Genomic DNA, 16,411 nt, shown 5'->3' with positions numbered 1-16,411 from the left:
CTTTAGATCATTTGAATGATAGAATTAATTGTTTCGATTTTGGAAATAAAATCGGTGTAAATAAACCGCCGTCTATTTCTAGCATTACTCTTTAGAAGCCATGTCTAATACTTTCAGCATCGGAGATGTAGTGTTTTGTACGCTGTTTCGGTTTAATTATTGGCGATCTAGTGCCGTTGAACAATAAAGCGTGGAAATTATGGATAATACTACGAGAAATAATTAGCGTAATATTTTCCCCAACGATTAGCGAACAAACAAGTAAATTACTATCAAATTTAATTTTTGAGCACAATGAATTGTATTTGCAATTATTCTCGACAACTTTAAAACCAAAGCATCATTTCTTATTGCACTATTCTCTTATCATAAGAAAATATGGCCCAATGAATTACATTTCTTCATTGCGGTTTGAGGCAAAGCATAAAGATTTAAAAAACATATGTTCGGCTATTACATCACGTAAAAATGCTCCCCACAGTATTGCCATAAAACATCAAATGCAACTAAATTATCGTTTCTTAAAATGTGAGGGTTTTTCTAATTCTTTTAATGTAGGGTCTGTGTTTGAGAGAAATTTGTGCCATGCTGAAAATTATAGCAGTTTTAAGCACAAACTTCCAGAAAATATTAATGGACAAAACTATTTAGTGAATTGGGCAAACGTTTATGGTACTAAATATGAAAAAGATATGGCAATTATCATAGATACTGATAATATTTTCTTGACATTTGCAAAAATAATGTACGTACTTGTTATTGAGGACAGAGAAATATTTTTAATAGTATTAAAAATGTCGACTGTTTCATTTAATAATCACTTTTATGCGTATGAGGTAGTCTTATCTACTTCTTGGGATGTAATCAATCAAAATAATTTAATTGACTACTCTCCTTATAATATTCACAAAATGGCAGGTAGCAAGACATATGTGCGTTATGTATAAGTTATCTACATATATACATATTTTAGTTCAATTCATGAAAACTTCTGAACCTATTGTTATAACTCTAACAAACGTAGAAATACTAGGGCTGCCTTCATAGAATTAACTTTTGTTTTATAAAAATATATAGTGTAAGTTTCTGCGATTATATATATATATATATATATATATAGATGTATCTAATAATGTAAAATATACTTCTTTATTATTAGTGTATAATTGTTACGTAGTTAATTCAGTCAATCTTATCAAGAAATATTAGTTACTATATTGTACGCAATTCTTTGATTAATACACATGCAGAGAAAGAATTGTTTGATTCAAATAAATATTCCTGTTAATACGCCACTTCAGAATGTTACTTAGTTTCAATAAATAATTGATTGAATCAAATATAAAATTATTTGAATCAAATCAGATGTAATTAATTAAATTAAATCATACATAGCATATAATTAACTATTAATATCAAAGAAAAAATCATTAAAATAAAGTAAACGTGTCAATGTACGTATTCACAGTATAATATTTATTTGAATGAAATAATTATTTTTGTCGGTGGAGTTTAACTATTCTTCTTGATTGCGCATAATTACTTTATTTCACTGTTGTATTACTTTATACTTGAGCAAATTTATATTTTATTGTCAGAATGTTACATAATTTTTGTACTTCATGTGTAATATTTCATAAATTTGGATACAATTTATAGTGGTAAAATAATTTAATAAATTAAAATTTTCAAACAAATGAATATTTATTTCGTTTAATCGTCCATTCACAATGTTCTTGGAGAAAGAAAATTAAATCAAATACAGTGAAAACCTAGCCTTGTTTGCAACAAATTAACGATTACTACCGATTCAAAATTTTTTTTCTAATCATTTTGTAATTCAACACATATAATCAATTTTAAAAGTAAATAAATTTCCCATAATAGAATCAAATAAACGGTTTAAATGATTCAATTTATTAATCGTTAAAAGATTTGTTTCAATATCTGACACAAGATGGCCGAGATCGCTACTATTTCTCGCAAGTGTTTGATATTATGGTTGGCTTGTATATAAGCAAGCTTCAAAGTATCCTTAATTGTAAGTGCTCTATATAAATATACATGTTACATATATAATTATTAATTTATTTCAGATAATTTTCCAGGATTATATTGAATGAAACCACGGGTTGAATAAAATATTCTTCCTTCAAATAAATGGAATTCTTGAACGTAAGAACATTGTTAACTTTAAATTGATGACGTTTGTACTTGTGCCAATCGTCCTAGGCTACACCAACTAAAAATTATTCTTCATAATGAAATAATCTAGCTTATCACTTGATACACTGATGCTCCAACGCCATGCGTAGTATGTACTAAGTAGTCTACTATATAAGATAACTCTACTATAATAACTGCAATACAGCGAAGCAATATATATTTTTTCTTTCCTTACAAAAAAGGATGAGTAAGAAAAAACATTAATGTTATTTAAAGAAATATTTATTTGAACCAAATACACCCGCTTGTGATAGAAACATATGTTTAGTTCAAATAAACTAAAATTTATTAAATCGAAAACGATATAAATATTAACTGAGTAGCAAAATTTGTTTGAATCTATTGAATATTGCATAAATTCAAACAAATCTCTGCAGTGAATAGAGACATTGGACCAATTTATTTGATTTTAATGAATTCGTTTGTTTCTAACAAACAATGTTTTTGAAATATTGAATTGTTTGGAAGCAATATTTATTTGAATGAAATAATATTTTTTGCTTAGAAAAAAATATTTAATTTGATTTAAAAAATATTTATTAGGACTGAACTTTCTTTACTCGTTTGAAGCAAATATTTGATTCAGTCATCCAATATGAGTTTGAATCAAATGAATATTTATTCGCAAATAAGCAAAATTCATTAAGTAGACATGAATATTCGTTTATGCGAAATAAATATTTCTTACAATGGATTACATATTGGATGACTGGATCGAATATTTGTTCCAACCGAATCAATATTTCTTTGCAATAATTAAATATTTATATGCCTTGAGTAAATATTTGTTAACATTGATTAAATATTAATTAAGTTGGAACATATAATCGATCCAGTCATCCAATATGAGTTTGAATCAAATGAATATTTATTCGCAAATATGCAAAATTCATTAAATACACATGAATATTCGTTTATGCGAAATAAATATTTCTTACAATGGATTACATATTGGATGACTGGATCGAATATTTGTTCCAACCGAATTAATATTTGTTTGCAATAATTAAATATTTATATGTCTTGAGTAAATATTTGTTAATATTGATTAAATATTAATTCAGCTGGAACAAATAATCGATCCAGTCATCCAATATGTAATCCATTGTAAGAAATATTTATTTCGTATAAACGAATATTCATGTGTATTTAATGAATTTTGCATATTTGCGAATGAAAATTCATTTGGTGCAAACTCATATTGGATGACTGGATCAAATATTTCCTTCAAACGAGTAAAGAAAGTTCCATCCAAATAAATAATTTTTAAATCAAATTAAATATTTTTTTCTAAGCAAAAATTATTATTTCATTCAAATAAATATTGCTTCCAAACAAATCAATATTTCAAAAATATGGTTCGTTAGAATCAAACGAATTTATTAAAATCAAATAAATTTGTCCAATGGCTCTATTCACTGCAGAGATTTGTTTAAATTTATGCAATATTCATTAAATTCAAACGAATTTTTCGCTCAGTGTAGAGCTTCCTGAGGAGTGGGACACCATGTCCCAGGTAATATTTGTTATGGCCTTCATTGCCTATCAAAGGTATTTGTGATTTAAGCTACTCAGATTGTAATCATTTACATTGTTCAAAATACAATTTTGAAAGCCTTTTTCCCTAACGACAGGGTTTTTTCTGGCATTGTACATACCGACGAATAAAAGCATTGTTTGGTTAAGTCGGAATTGGACGAGCCTTTTTCAATTATATCTCCTCTTATTAACCAGTAATATATCCGGATTAATTATGCAAACACTCTATGTACAAATTATGACGTTAGAGGAGCAACCCATAGAGAACACGACTGCTTCAAGAATTTCGACAGAGGCACTTTTTCCGCTGCTATGGAAAGTGATGCCATACTAAAAGGATTTAAAAGTAGCCTACGAATACACGAATTCATTTATAAACCGTTCATCGCTGATGGCGACAGTAACGTTTATAAAGCGGTTCTTGATAACGACCCCTATAAGGATCACGGTGTCGTTGTGGAGAAGGTTGAGTGCACTAATCACCTTTTCCGTAATTTCTGTAAGAAAATAAAAGCGGTAGGGGACATGACCCACCCTAAAGGGCCTATTAATAAGAATTTCACCACACTTCGAAATTACATAAGAAGCCATCATCTGGAGTTTCGAAGAATAATCGAAGATGCAATAGTAATTCGAAGTGCAGGAAAAGGCTCTCAAAAGGAAAGGGCAAGATTCTTGAACAATGATATCATGAAAGTGACGAATCACATTTTTGGCCATCATTCAACATGCAAAGGTTGCAGCTTTGAAAAAGGCTGTAAAAAAATGAACATAGAGGGAAATGTTCATTTATTGAAAGTTCACGGCTTTTTCGATAAAATAGAAGCTGCGACCGTGCATCTGAGACATCACTCGGAAAGCTTATTGTTGAATTATACGAATAATAAAGTTGAATCGTTCAATAATATTATTTGTAAAGAAGTTGCAGTTAAAAGAATTAATTTTGGCGCAAGAGGCCAATATAATGGCAGAGTATATGCAGCTGTACTGCAATACAACACCCAACAAACGATCTCAGAAATCCACAAATATGCGTGTAAAGAAATTCCTCTGGTGCTTTCTAAAGTTGAAAAGCAGCGCCAAGAAAAGGTTGCACGCACGCGGCAAAGTCGCGAAGAAAATGGGAGAGAACGTTTGTATGTCGAATCCAGTAATGAAAATAAATATTATGGATTATCTTCGCAAAAGCCTGATTTCTCACGAGAAATTTTCGAAAGGCATTGTGAAATTAATTTCAAGAAATGCAGAAGAATCTCGATAACTGGAAAGATATTGAGGAGAAAATGAGAAATCAAGCGGACTCACATCTATGGTTATCTTTGAGGAAGAAAATGCTGACAGCTTCCAATTTTAAACAAATATGTCGCATACGATCGACAACTTCTTGTGCGAAGTTGGTCAAACAATTATTGTTTCCGACTTGTATAAATAATGCGGCATTGCAATATGGCCGAGTAAACGAGTCGAATGCAAGGAAACAATTGGAAATTGTAATGAACATTTCAATTCACGATTGTGGATTGCTTATTCATCATGAATTTCCATACTTGGGAGCAAGTCCTGATGGACTGATAAATGACGATAGGCTTGTTGAGATAAAATGCCCATCGTCAGCGAAAATAATATCAGCAGAAGAAGCCGTAGAGATTTTACCATCGTGGAAGAGAGTTGTCAAGAAATACGAAAATGGTTATGAAATGAACGAAACAAACGTTTATTATTACAAGGTGCAAGGACAACTCCATGTTACGCGCAGAAACTATTGCATATTTGCGATATGGACGCCTAAGAGCGTGTTAACGACGCGAGTCCCTCGCAATGACGATTTCTGGGAAAAGAACATGAAAAAGCAGTTAACACGATTTTATGAAGAGTGCCTGCTTCCAGAAATTTTTGATAGTCGTCACAATCGTAACATGAGTATACGCGATCCCTATTTCAAATTGGAGGCAAAGGAAGAGGCACGCATTATTAAAGAGACGAAGGAGTCGAAGAAGACTAATGCGTCGCAAAAACGAAAAGCAGAAGAAGTTTCAGAGGATGACGACTGCATCATGCTAAGTGTATCAGAACACAATGATACAATGGAAAGTGCAAGGAGCCATCGATGCATAATTGAAAACTTAGCTGCAACTGTGGAAGAGGTAGAGAAAAATGTTTCGCCCATCAATTCAAGATTGAATAATGACTCTCTGAATGAATTCCTCAGAATCATCAGAGAGACCACAGATATTGAAACAGAAAATCCTCTGATTATTGCATACCCAAAATTAGTGAGAACAACCACAAAGCCGAGAAGCATTGCAATACTCGGTGGTAATTGTACTGATCACTGGAGATGCATTTATGTTAGTAGTGGTAGCTAGGGGGTTCCTGGGACTTGGTGTTGAGGGGGGTGCGGGTGTGCGGGGGGAAGTGTCTTAAGAGCTGGGGTTTATTGGGTGATGAGGGGGAGGGCGGGTGTGCGGGAGGAGGTGTCTTCTTAAGAGCTAGGGTTTATTGGGCGATGAGGAGGGTGCGGGTGTGCGGAGGAAGTGCCTTGGCTGTGGGGAGTGTGAGAGAGAGAGAGAGAGAGAGAGAGAGATCCCTCTCATCCTCTTTTTCTCTCTTAGAGAGTCTCACACCCCCCTCCCATGACTCTTTGGCCCGGATGGTTAATTATCCTACGGGTCCACTAGTTACCTAAAGGTTACCCCTCTCCCATCACCCTAGGGTCCGGATGGTTAGTTATCCTGACAGTTACCCAGAGAACTTTTTTTGTATTTTAGTTGGTGGAGGAAAAAGTTTCAATTTTCTCCACTAGGTGGCGATCACGAAAATTACTGGGGTAGCTACACCGCTAGGGGTCCTCAGCATCTTACAGACTGCCATTTTTTTCTTAGGTCTGCCCTCGGAGGGTCTTTTCTCCCTCCACCTACTTATCTTAGACCCTCCAACTATTTTCCTGCTGTGGACCCGCCATTTAATATAATTTCACATTTTTTCTTAAACATTGAGCACTAGAAAGATTTTTTCTGTTATGAGTTAGTAATAATTATAAAGTACTTTTTTTATAATTTTTCATTTTTTCATTTTTTTCTTTTACGGAAAAAATTAAGGGAAATAGGAGAAGGGGAAAAAAAAGACACTTTTAAATAAAATTTATCATATAATTAAAAACGTACATGAAGCTTATATAAAAACTAATATTCAATAATATTTAGCCCATTCAGCTAATAACAGCTTCTGAAACATAAAAGATTTATTAATATCAAATAAATTACAAACTTAGTTTTTAATATTTACCTTTTGTTTGTTTCCGCACCCACTTTGCGAAAATATCCACTTCTTGGGCCACACAGTGGACTGGCTTGTTCTTTCTCGTATACAGTGTTGGGCGAAGTCAATTACAATAGTAATTGAATTAACTAAAATTAAAAATTACATTAAGTGATTGTAATTTTATTGAAAACCATTACAAGTTACATTGAGTAATTGTAATTTTATTAAAAACAATTACAAATTACAATGATTAATTTTAATTTTACTGAAAATAATTACAAATTACATTGAATAATTGTAATTTTATTGAAAACAATTACAATTACTGAATGTAAATTGTAATTGATTTCAAAAAAATAATAATTACTTGAAGTACTTTGTAATTTTAGTTAATTCACACACAATTAATATTTTAATTGACTTTGCCCAACACTCTTTAGGAATGCTATATATTATCCTTTCATGACCAGATTATTTGACCGATCCAGACATATTGGCTAATTTTAGACATAATTCTTAAACTCCAAACTGCTCAATCAAATTAGCTACGAAAATAAAAATACAATTGGTGCAGTCGCCAGCGGCTTACGTCAAAATTATACATTACAACGGCAAAACGACAAAATTTGAACAGAACTGCAATAAGCAGAATAATAAAGGAGTAAAAGAAAAAAAATTGGTATTTTTACCTTAATATTTGCAATAAAAAATAAATTAATGTACCTTTGGCGATTAAATGAGGTCCATACAAGATTTAAGCAAATATTATTTATTGCATTCTTTAAAAAATTAAAATTAAAGTTTAGATATATTAAAATTTATATGTGACTTCTCGCAGGAACAATTTATACATTGACAGTAAGAAAATATACGTTAAATATTTAGTCTGAAATATTTCTATTTAAATACTTTAGATTTAATTATTCACTCAAGTGTAAAAGCATACTATCGAACTGCTAGTTTTTAATTTTCCGTTGTTGAAATTCAAATAGGCTCTCCTTCCGAATTCGTTATTATTTAAACAAGATAATGCATAGGAATAATAAAAAATAAATATGAATAATCAAATAGTTAATTTCAATTTCATTAGACGAATATAATAATTAGTGATAAACAAAGTGTTGAGCAAAACATTACTTGCATTAAATGTATTTGATATATTGTTGGACAATTACAAACTATTTCCAGTAACTTTTAATAATTTGTTATTCATAATTTTTAATAATTGAATATATAATTTGTAATTGATAAAATGTTTTAAAAATAAACTGCATTTATTTTAATATAAAAAGGAATACAAACTTAAATATTTACATACATTATGAAAATATTAATAGCTTTTATTATTCGCCAAATATAATACACGCATTTCAAAATTGCTATCACTTAATTTATTATATTTAGGCAAATTTATCATAGTCGTGTAACTAAATAATCGTTCTACTGGTGCTGAAGAAGGTAAACAAGTATTGTAGTGAATGTACATTTTTCTTACAATGGGATAACTGTCCAGTAACTGTAAGTCTATACGACGTTCTTTTGAATATTTTAATATTTCAAGTTCAGGATCTATATCTAATTTCATATATTGATCAATGCTAAATCCTGCGAATGACGTCGACGGCCCAAAATCAAAAAAATTATCTTGGCATTCATTATTTAAATTTTGAGAACATACATTTTCTTCTACCTCTAGAATATTTAGTGCTGCATTTACAACTAAAGAGCGAATTTTGTTTTGTAAATCTGGCGATTAACAATACATCCAACTCGTTTTAAAAAGTGGATGTATCACTGCTGCTATTGCGGCTATTTCACCTTCATTTTCTACATTAAAATATTGCTCAAATCGATTATACAAAGCATATATCAAGCCTTCAATTAAATGTTTAAGTGAAAATAATTCACTGCTTTCTAATAAACTATTCAACTTTTTACGAATGGTTAATAGCACAGGAATTAAATATCCAAAAGAACAAACCGTTTCACCTTGCTATTTATCTATTGCATCTGCGTTAGGCTGCATACATTTCAAATAATTATAAATAAATTCTATGTTTTCTTCAGTTAAATGCATATCAAGTAACACGGTAGTGTTACGCGGCAAGTAATTAAAAAAATACGAGCCGCGCGACACTACTTACTTTTACGCGAAGATTGAACCAAACTATATCACTCGATTCTTCCGATGGATATATTTTCCGATCGGTTCATTTAATGAAAATTTTAATGAAACTTTCATTAAATAAATCGATTATAAGCTTTCGAATGAGACTGCAAACGTCTAAATCGGTACACTCAATGCTGAGATATCAAGATTGAGCAATTACGATCAGCTATTTTAGTTTCAGCTTTTCTTCTTCTTCCGACCGAAAATTGTTGTCTCGCTCGGAAGTTTCACTCTTTCACAATAGAAGCCTATCAACGACATCTTCTGTCCTTCTCCACCACTCTTCCGATATAGTCCGAATGTGTTCGTGCTATAGGTGTGAAACAGATTCCAATATGGCCGCAACGCAGGCGCGACGTATATGTAGTATCCATCGAAGTGTTCGATTTGTTAGTATGATTCGCACCAGAGATGAAACGGGAGATTGCTCATGCGAGGTCCCGAGGCAATCCCTACCGGTAGGCAGCGCTGGTGTTGGCAAACGCGGGTCTCAGGTCCATCTAACCCCTAACGCCATCTATCGGAAGAGACCACGAAGCACGAGCGTTAAGCTTAGAATAGGGTAAAACATATATGCATTGTTGCCAGAAAGCGGAATAAAGAGAGAGCGGAGATATTTTCTCGGACCTCTCTGTCTTTCTCGCTGTTAGCTTCTAGCAGAAGAGTCGAGGCAAAATCTTTCCGTTTCGCTTTGCCGAAAATCTACCAATATTCGATGTCATTTATATTTGCAGGCCAATGCCTTTATACATGATTTTTTCAGCATATTTATTTATCAGCATTGACTTATTTAAATCAATAATAAATTAAGGAAATGCGTATTTGATATATAATAATTATTTTAACTATAATTTCATCGTTATATTTCGCTTATTTCCGTAAAATCTGAATTTCTTTAGTTTATTATTGATTATTGTAAGTCAATGGCAATTTAAAAAAATTTAATCTTAAAAAAAAAAGAAAAGTACCGATCAGGAATCGAACCCGGACCCACGAATCGCCACGCGATTACCTTACCGCCTAGACCACGAGGCTTCTTCAGTGCACCGTAAACAGATAGTCTTTTTAAGGGCTTGAAATCTTCTATTGAACCATATAAATAAACGAAGAACCGACATCTTTATTCATTATTATTCTATCATAATGGTACACAAATTAAAGAATAATTATATAATGTAGATTTTCAAAAGCTTTTCCAATAACCAAGAACGGAAACTGCGAGCGTTGATTATTTATCTTCGTTCTTGGCTATTGGAAAAGCTTTTGAAAACTATTCAAAATATAATTATTCCTTAATTTGTGTACCATTATGACAGAATAATAATGAATAAAGCTATCGGTTGCTCGTTTATTTATATGGTTTAAAAGAAGATTTCAAGCCCTTAAAATGACTATCTGTTTACGGTGCACTGAAGAAGCCTCGTGGTCTAGGCGGTAAGGTAATAGCGTGGCGATTGGTGGGTCCGGGTTCGATTCCTGAACGGTACTTTTCTTTTTTTTTTTAAGATTAAATTTTTGTTTAATGGCCATTGACTTACAATAATCAATAATAAACTAAAGAAATTCAGATTTTACGGAAATAAGCGAAATATAACGATGAAATTATAGTTAAAATAATTATTATATATCAAATACGCATTTCCTTAATTTATTATTGATTTAAATAAGTCAATGCTGATAAATAAATATGCTGAAAAAATCATGTATAAAGGCATTGGCCTGCAAATGTAAATGACATCGATTATTGGTAGATTTTCGGCAAAGCGAAACGGAAAGATTTTGCCTCGACTCTTCTGTTAGAAGCTAACAGCGAGAAAGACAGAGAGGTCCGAGAAAATATCTCCGCTCTCTCTTTATTCCGCTTTCTGGCAACAATGCATATATGTTTTACCCTATTCTAAGCTTAACGCTCGTGCTTCGTGGTCTCTTCCGATAGATGGCGTTAGGGGTTAGATGGTATAGTCTCCGCCAGGATGGTAAATGATTCAAACAAGTTCGGCGGTGCACTATAGTATTTATTTTCTCGCTTACAGATTACGAACTCGATTAGGTACGGCCGGGCCCTCGGACCTCTTACGCCACGCGTATAGTCACCTGTGATAATTACGTGCTTTTCCTCGAGAGGATCTAGCCGGAAAGAAAGAAATTTTAAATCGATTAATTGTCTTTATTTACATTCGTTTGCTAGATAGCATACTCGATGCTCTTTTAGATTCTGCCGTTAGCCATCTGGTGGCCAACCCATGAAACGCGTTGAGACGCCACAGCTACTCCCCCTCAAGTGGTATTCCCGTGGGATGTCACTGATTTCCTGGTGTACCGCTTCCTTGGTGGGTCTGTGTTTGATCCCAATTGATGTGGTAACGGAGCATCTGTTTCTTCTGTATCGTTTTCCGGTTTTATGATGAAGGCTGGCTTCAGTCTTTCGGTTGAAATGGTTTTTTCTTCCCCTTCCGTGTCGATTATGTATCGACGATCGTCGAGTCGTTTGATTACTTTAAATGGTCCGGTGTATGGAGGTTCCAGCGGTTGTTTCACTGTATCATTTCTCACAAACACATGGGAGCAGTCTTCCAAGTTTTTCAACAGGAATATCCTTGCTTTCGAATGATGCGCGGTGGGTGTTGGCCTTAGACCTCTCATGTGTGTTCTAAATTTTTCCAGGAAAATTTGCGGTTCCACCTGCATTTCTTGATTAATGAAAAATTCGCCCGGAAGTCTAATGGACGTCCCGTACACCAATTCAGCGCATGTTGCGTTAATGTCCTCTTTTAGCGCAGCTCTCAATCCTAGTAGGACCGTTGGTAATAGCTCAATCCAACTAAGTTGGGGATTACACATTAACGCAGTTTTAACAGTGCGGTGCCATCGTTCTATTAGTCCGTTCGAGCATGGGTGGTATGGGGTGGTTCGAATCCTTTTTGCTCCAATTAGTTTCGCCAGCGATGTGAATAGCAATGATTCGAACTGTGGTCCTTGGTCGGTTGTAATTGTTAGTGGCGAACCGAATCTGCAGACCCAATGAGTATAGAATGCATCGGCAACTGTCCCAGCTTCCATATTTTTCAGAGGAATAGCTTCGGGCCAGCGTGTGAATCGGTCAATCATTGTGAGGCAATATTTGTAGCCTTGTATCTCTGGAAGATATATTAAATCCAGATGTATATGATTGAAACGGTTTTCTGGCATGTCGATGTGTCTCGGTTCTAACCGGTTATGTCGTTGAATTTTTGCTCGTTGACATTGAATGCATCCTTTAGTCCATGATATCGCATCTTTTTTAATGTTCGGCCAGAAAAACTTTTCTTTTAGCAGGTTGCAAGTGGTTTTCCTACCTGGGTGTGCTGGACCGTGAATTGATTTGAATGCCGTCTTCCTGAGTCTTGCAGGTAAGTATGGGCGTACTATATTGTTTGCGATGTTGCAAAAAATTTGAATTCCTCCGTCAAAAGTGACTCTCTGTAATGGACCCTGATTATCTCGTAGCAGTTGTTGAAGCTCCTCGTCGCTTTCTTGTTCGGTGGCGATGTCTTGGAGCTCGATAATGCGCGGCACGTCTATTTCACACACTCGCGATAGCGCGTCTGCCACCATGTTATCCTCACCTTTCACAAATACTATTTCAGTCGTATATTGGGAGATGAAGTCTAATTGTCTTAATTGTCTGGGGGACGCCTTATCAAGTTTTTGCGCGAATGCATAGATTAGCGGCTTGTGATCCGTATGGATCGATAGCTGTCTTCCGTCAACCACGTGTTTAAAAAACTTGATTGCTGCAAATGTTGCCAACAACTCCCGATCATACGTGCTGTACTTCATTTCTGTTTCACTTAATTTGCGTGAGAAGAAACCAATGGGTTCCCACGCACCTCTATTTAATTGTTCTAGGACTGCGCCCATAGCGAAATCGGATGCGTCAGTTGTGAGTTTTAACGGCACATTCATGAGTGGAAATGCCATCTTTGCGGCTCGTACAATATCATTTCTACACTGTTCAAATGACTTTTCTGTCTCCGCTGTCCATGGCACTTTCCTTCGATCATTTTTCCTTGAATCCCTTAAAAACTCATTGAGTGGTGCTTGTGCTTTGGCAGCGTCTGGCACACACCGGCGAAAGTAGTTTATGATGCCCAAAAATCTTCGCAGTTCTTGTATGGTCGTCGGTTTCGTGTACTTTTTAATCGCCTCGACTCTTTCCGCCGGCGGGAAGTATCCGTTTTTATTTATTGCAAAGCCGAGGTACGTCACCTCACTTTTCGCGAACTTACACTTGTCCGGATTGATGTGCAGATGATTTTCTTTCAGCAGATTAAACACTGTCCGGAGATGCTGCATATGTTCCTCTATGTTTCTTGACGCCACCAGTATGTCGTCTATGTAGATTGTTACGAACTCCAGTTTGCGGAATATATTATCGCCGTGCCTTTGGAACGTTTTCGATGCGTTCTTCACGCCGAATGGCATTACTAGATATTCGAATGATCCGAAAGGCGTCGTTATCGCGGTCTTTTGTATGTCCTCAGTCGCCATAGGGATTTGATGATATGCCTTATATAAATCTAGCGTCGAAAAAATTGTTTTTCCAGCTAAATTTTGGAATGAATCTTCTATGCGCGGGGACCCGTAACGATCAGGAACTGTTCTTGCGTTTAATGCGCGGTAATCCCCACAGACTCGCCACTCGCCATTCTTTTTCCTCACGAGGTGAGTTGGGCTTGCCCACGCGCTGTCCGACGGGCGTATTATGCCGTCTTCAAGCATGCTGTTCAATTGTTGCCTCAGTGCCATCCTCTTTTCCCCAGCTAACCTCCTAGGTTTTTCTGCGATAGGAGGTCCTATGGTGATTATATGATGAACCACCGAGCTGGTGCTGGCTTTGGGACGTGACGACGGTGGACGAGCTATGACCGCGAATTCTTGTAGTAACCCACGAACCTGGTCCTTCCCGGTCACCGTGCTAATTCCGTAAACCGTCGTTGTGGAACATTTTCCTGTTGTTGATAGCGTAGTCATAGTGTCGATCAACCTCTTCCTGTTCATGTCAACCAATAGCCCGTGCTTTGCCAAGAAATCGGCCCCTATGATGGCCGTCTTGACGTCTGCTATTACGAAATTCCAGTGGAAATTTCTTCTTATCCCCAAGCTCACGGTAATGTTCCTCTCCCCATAGGTTTGAATTCTTGTCGAATTCGCCGCGTACAGCACCATTGAACTGGGTCGGATTAACTCATTTTCTCTTTTAGGTACTATTGACACTGCAGATCCGGAATCGATGAGAAATTTCAATTTGCTCTCCGTATCGTAGATATGTAAGCGGATTTTGGAGCGTGCGCTGTCTTCCTCCGCCGTACTTGAAGACAGCTGGACTAGTTTTCCTGTTTCTTTGATGCCGTAAAGTTGCACGGGGTGGTACACCGTGTCGCTTGATCGCCGAATTTAGTATGATAAAAGCACATTCCGTTTTTAGGTTTATTGGAGCGACTTCTGCTCCGGCTTCTACCGTTCGATTCGGTGGTGCTCGTTTTGAGCTTGTCGTATACTTTTTTAACTAGCCTTGCCAGCCCTTGCACCTCGCCTATGAGATTCTTTAAGTTGTCTTCTATAGTTGATCGCGGATTCGCCGTAGTGGTTGCGTTTGCTCCCCCTTGTGGATCGTCGCAGCTGGTCGCCATATTGAATCGAGGTGGGTAGTTTTCCACTAATCTATCCGCCACTTCAGCTAGTTTGGGCAAATCGAATTCCGCGCTCATGACGAGGAATGATTGGATGTCAGTAGGCATCGCGTGGATCCATCTTGATCTAAGCAGCTCTTCGTGCACTATGCCGCCTCCTAGGTCGCGCATTTCACGAAGTAATTGGCTAGGCTTTTTATCTCCAAGTTGAAGTTCTCCCAGTAGTTTCTGTAGTTGTTTTTCTTGAGAATCGGTTAGTCTCTTGATTATGTTTTCCTTCAAATGCTCGTACCTATTCTCCAAAGGGGGGTTACGGATGATGTCCGAAACTTGTTTGATCGTGTCCGGGTTCAACGCCGTCAGTACATAATCGTACTTCGTTCGGTCGACGGTTATCTTTCTCACGTGGAACTGGGTCTCAATTTGGATAAACCAGAGGTCTGGATCTGCCTTCCAGAACGTTGGCAATTTTAGTTCCGTTGCGAGAACGTCCCTTTTGATGAACGACCTAGCGTTCCTTGGAGTTGTTGCTTCGCGAAGGTCTTCTTCCGCCGACTCCATTCCTTCATCGTCTCTATTGCCATCGCTTACTCCCATGTTCGACGGTCCCGCGTTACTCGTCATTTTATTTTTCAGTCAGTTGATTTACCTGCTTCGTATGACTGGGTCTAGGACTCTCGTAGGGCATCCCCGGTGGCACGTGTACCCGTTCAAGGATCGTCACCGAGTTTCTCCGATTCGTCGCGAAAATCCGTGGAAATCACGTCGGGGTCACCAATTATAGTCTCCGCCAGGATGGTAAATGATTCAAACAAGTTCGGCGGTGCACTATAGTATTTATTTTCTCGCTTACAGATTACGAACTCGATTAGGTACGGCCGGGCCCTCGGACCTCTTACGCCACGCGTATAGTCACCTGTGATAATTACGTGCTTTTCCTCGAGAGGATCTAGCCGGAAAGAAAGAAATTTTAAATCGATTAATTGTCTTTATTTACATTCGTTTGCTAGATAGCATACTCGATGCTCTTTTAGATTCTGCCGTTAGCCATCTGGTGGCCAACCCATGAAACGCGTTGAGACGCCACAATGGACCTGAGACCCGCGTTTGCCAACACCAGCGCCGCCTACCGGTAGGGATTGCCTCGGGACCTCGCATTAGCAATCTCCCGTTTCATCTCTGTTCGCACGTGAGTTTTCCACGTGAATTCATAGTTAAAAATTGGATGCATCAATTATATGGCAGTGATCCAGAAAACAATTAGATAAGTATTGTTTGTTAGAACAAATATTTAAATATTTGAGCAATGGTACTTTGTGATTTCTTTGTTTTATAGGTTACAGAAAATAGAGTAACTAATAGAAAACTATGCGTTTATAAACGCTCATCACATTCCAATTAATAAAGTAATTGGTTACAAAATGATGCCAAAACAAAGAAAATAGTTGTGGTATAGTCTATAACCCTTAATACGCAGATTATTTAGGTTAGTTTCAATGCATCTTGAAGAACAAATTAAAAGTTAAATAACATTTTTCAATAT

At 36.0% G+C, this 16,411-nt stretch overlaps 1 protein-coding gene across 1 annotated transcript; it reads right to left on the bottom strand.

The window, feature by feature from the left end:
• Nucleotides 1-14,562: 14,562 nt before the first annotated feature.
• Nucleotides 14,563-15,492, bottom strand: LOC136774972 (uncharacterized). Its single transcript, XM_066729446.1, has one exon. The coding sequence runs from the start codon at nucleotides 15,490-15,492 to the stop codon at nucleotides 14,563-14,565; it is 930 nt and encodes a 309-aa protein (XP_066585543.1).
• Nucleotides 15,493-16,411: the final 919 nt, after the last annotated feature.

Source organism: Prorops nasuta, unplaced genomic scaffold (genome assembly GCF_024137725.1).
Source record: "Prorops nasuta isolate Cenicafe-Biocafe unplaced genomic scaffold, Cenicafe_Pnas_1.2 PNAS00007, whole genome shotgun sequence".
NCBI classification, from domain to species: Eukaryota; Metazoa; Arthropoda; class Insecta; order Hymenoptera; family Bethylidae; genus Prorops; species Prorops nasuta.
Note: the sequence above shows the minus strand (reverse complement) of the source record. Positions and strands in the feature narration are given on the sequence as shown.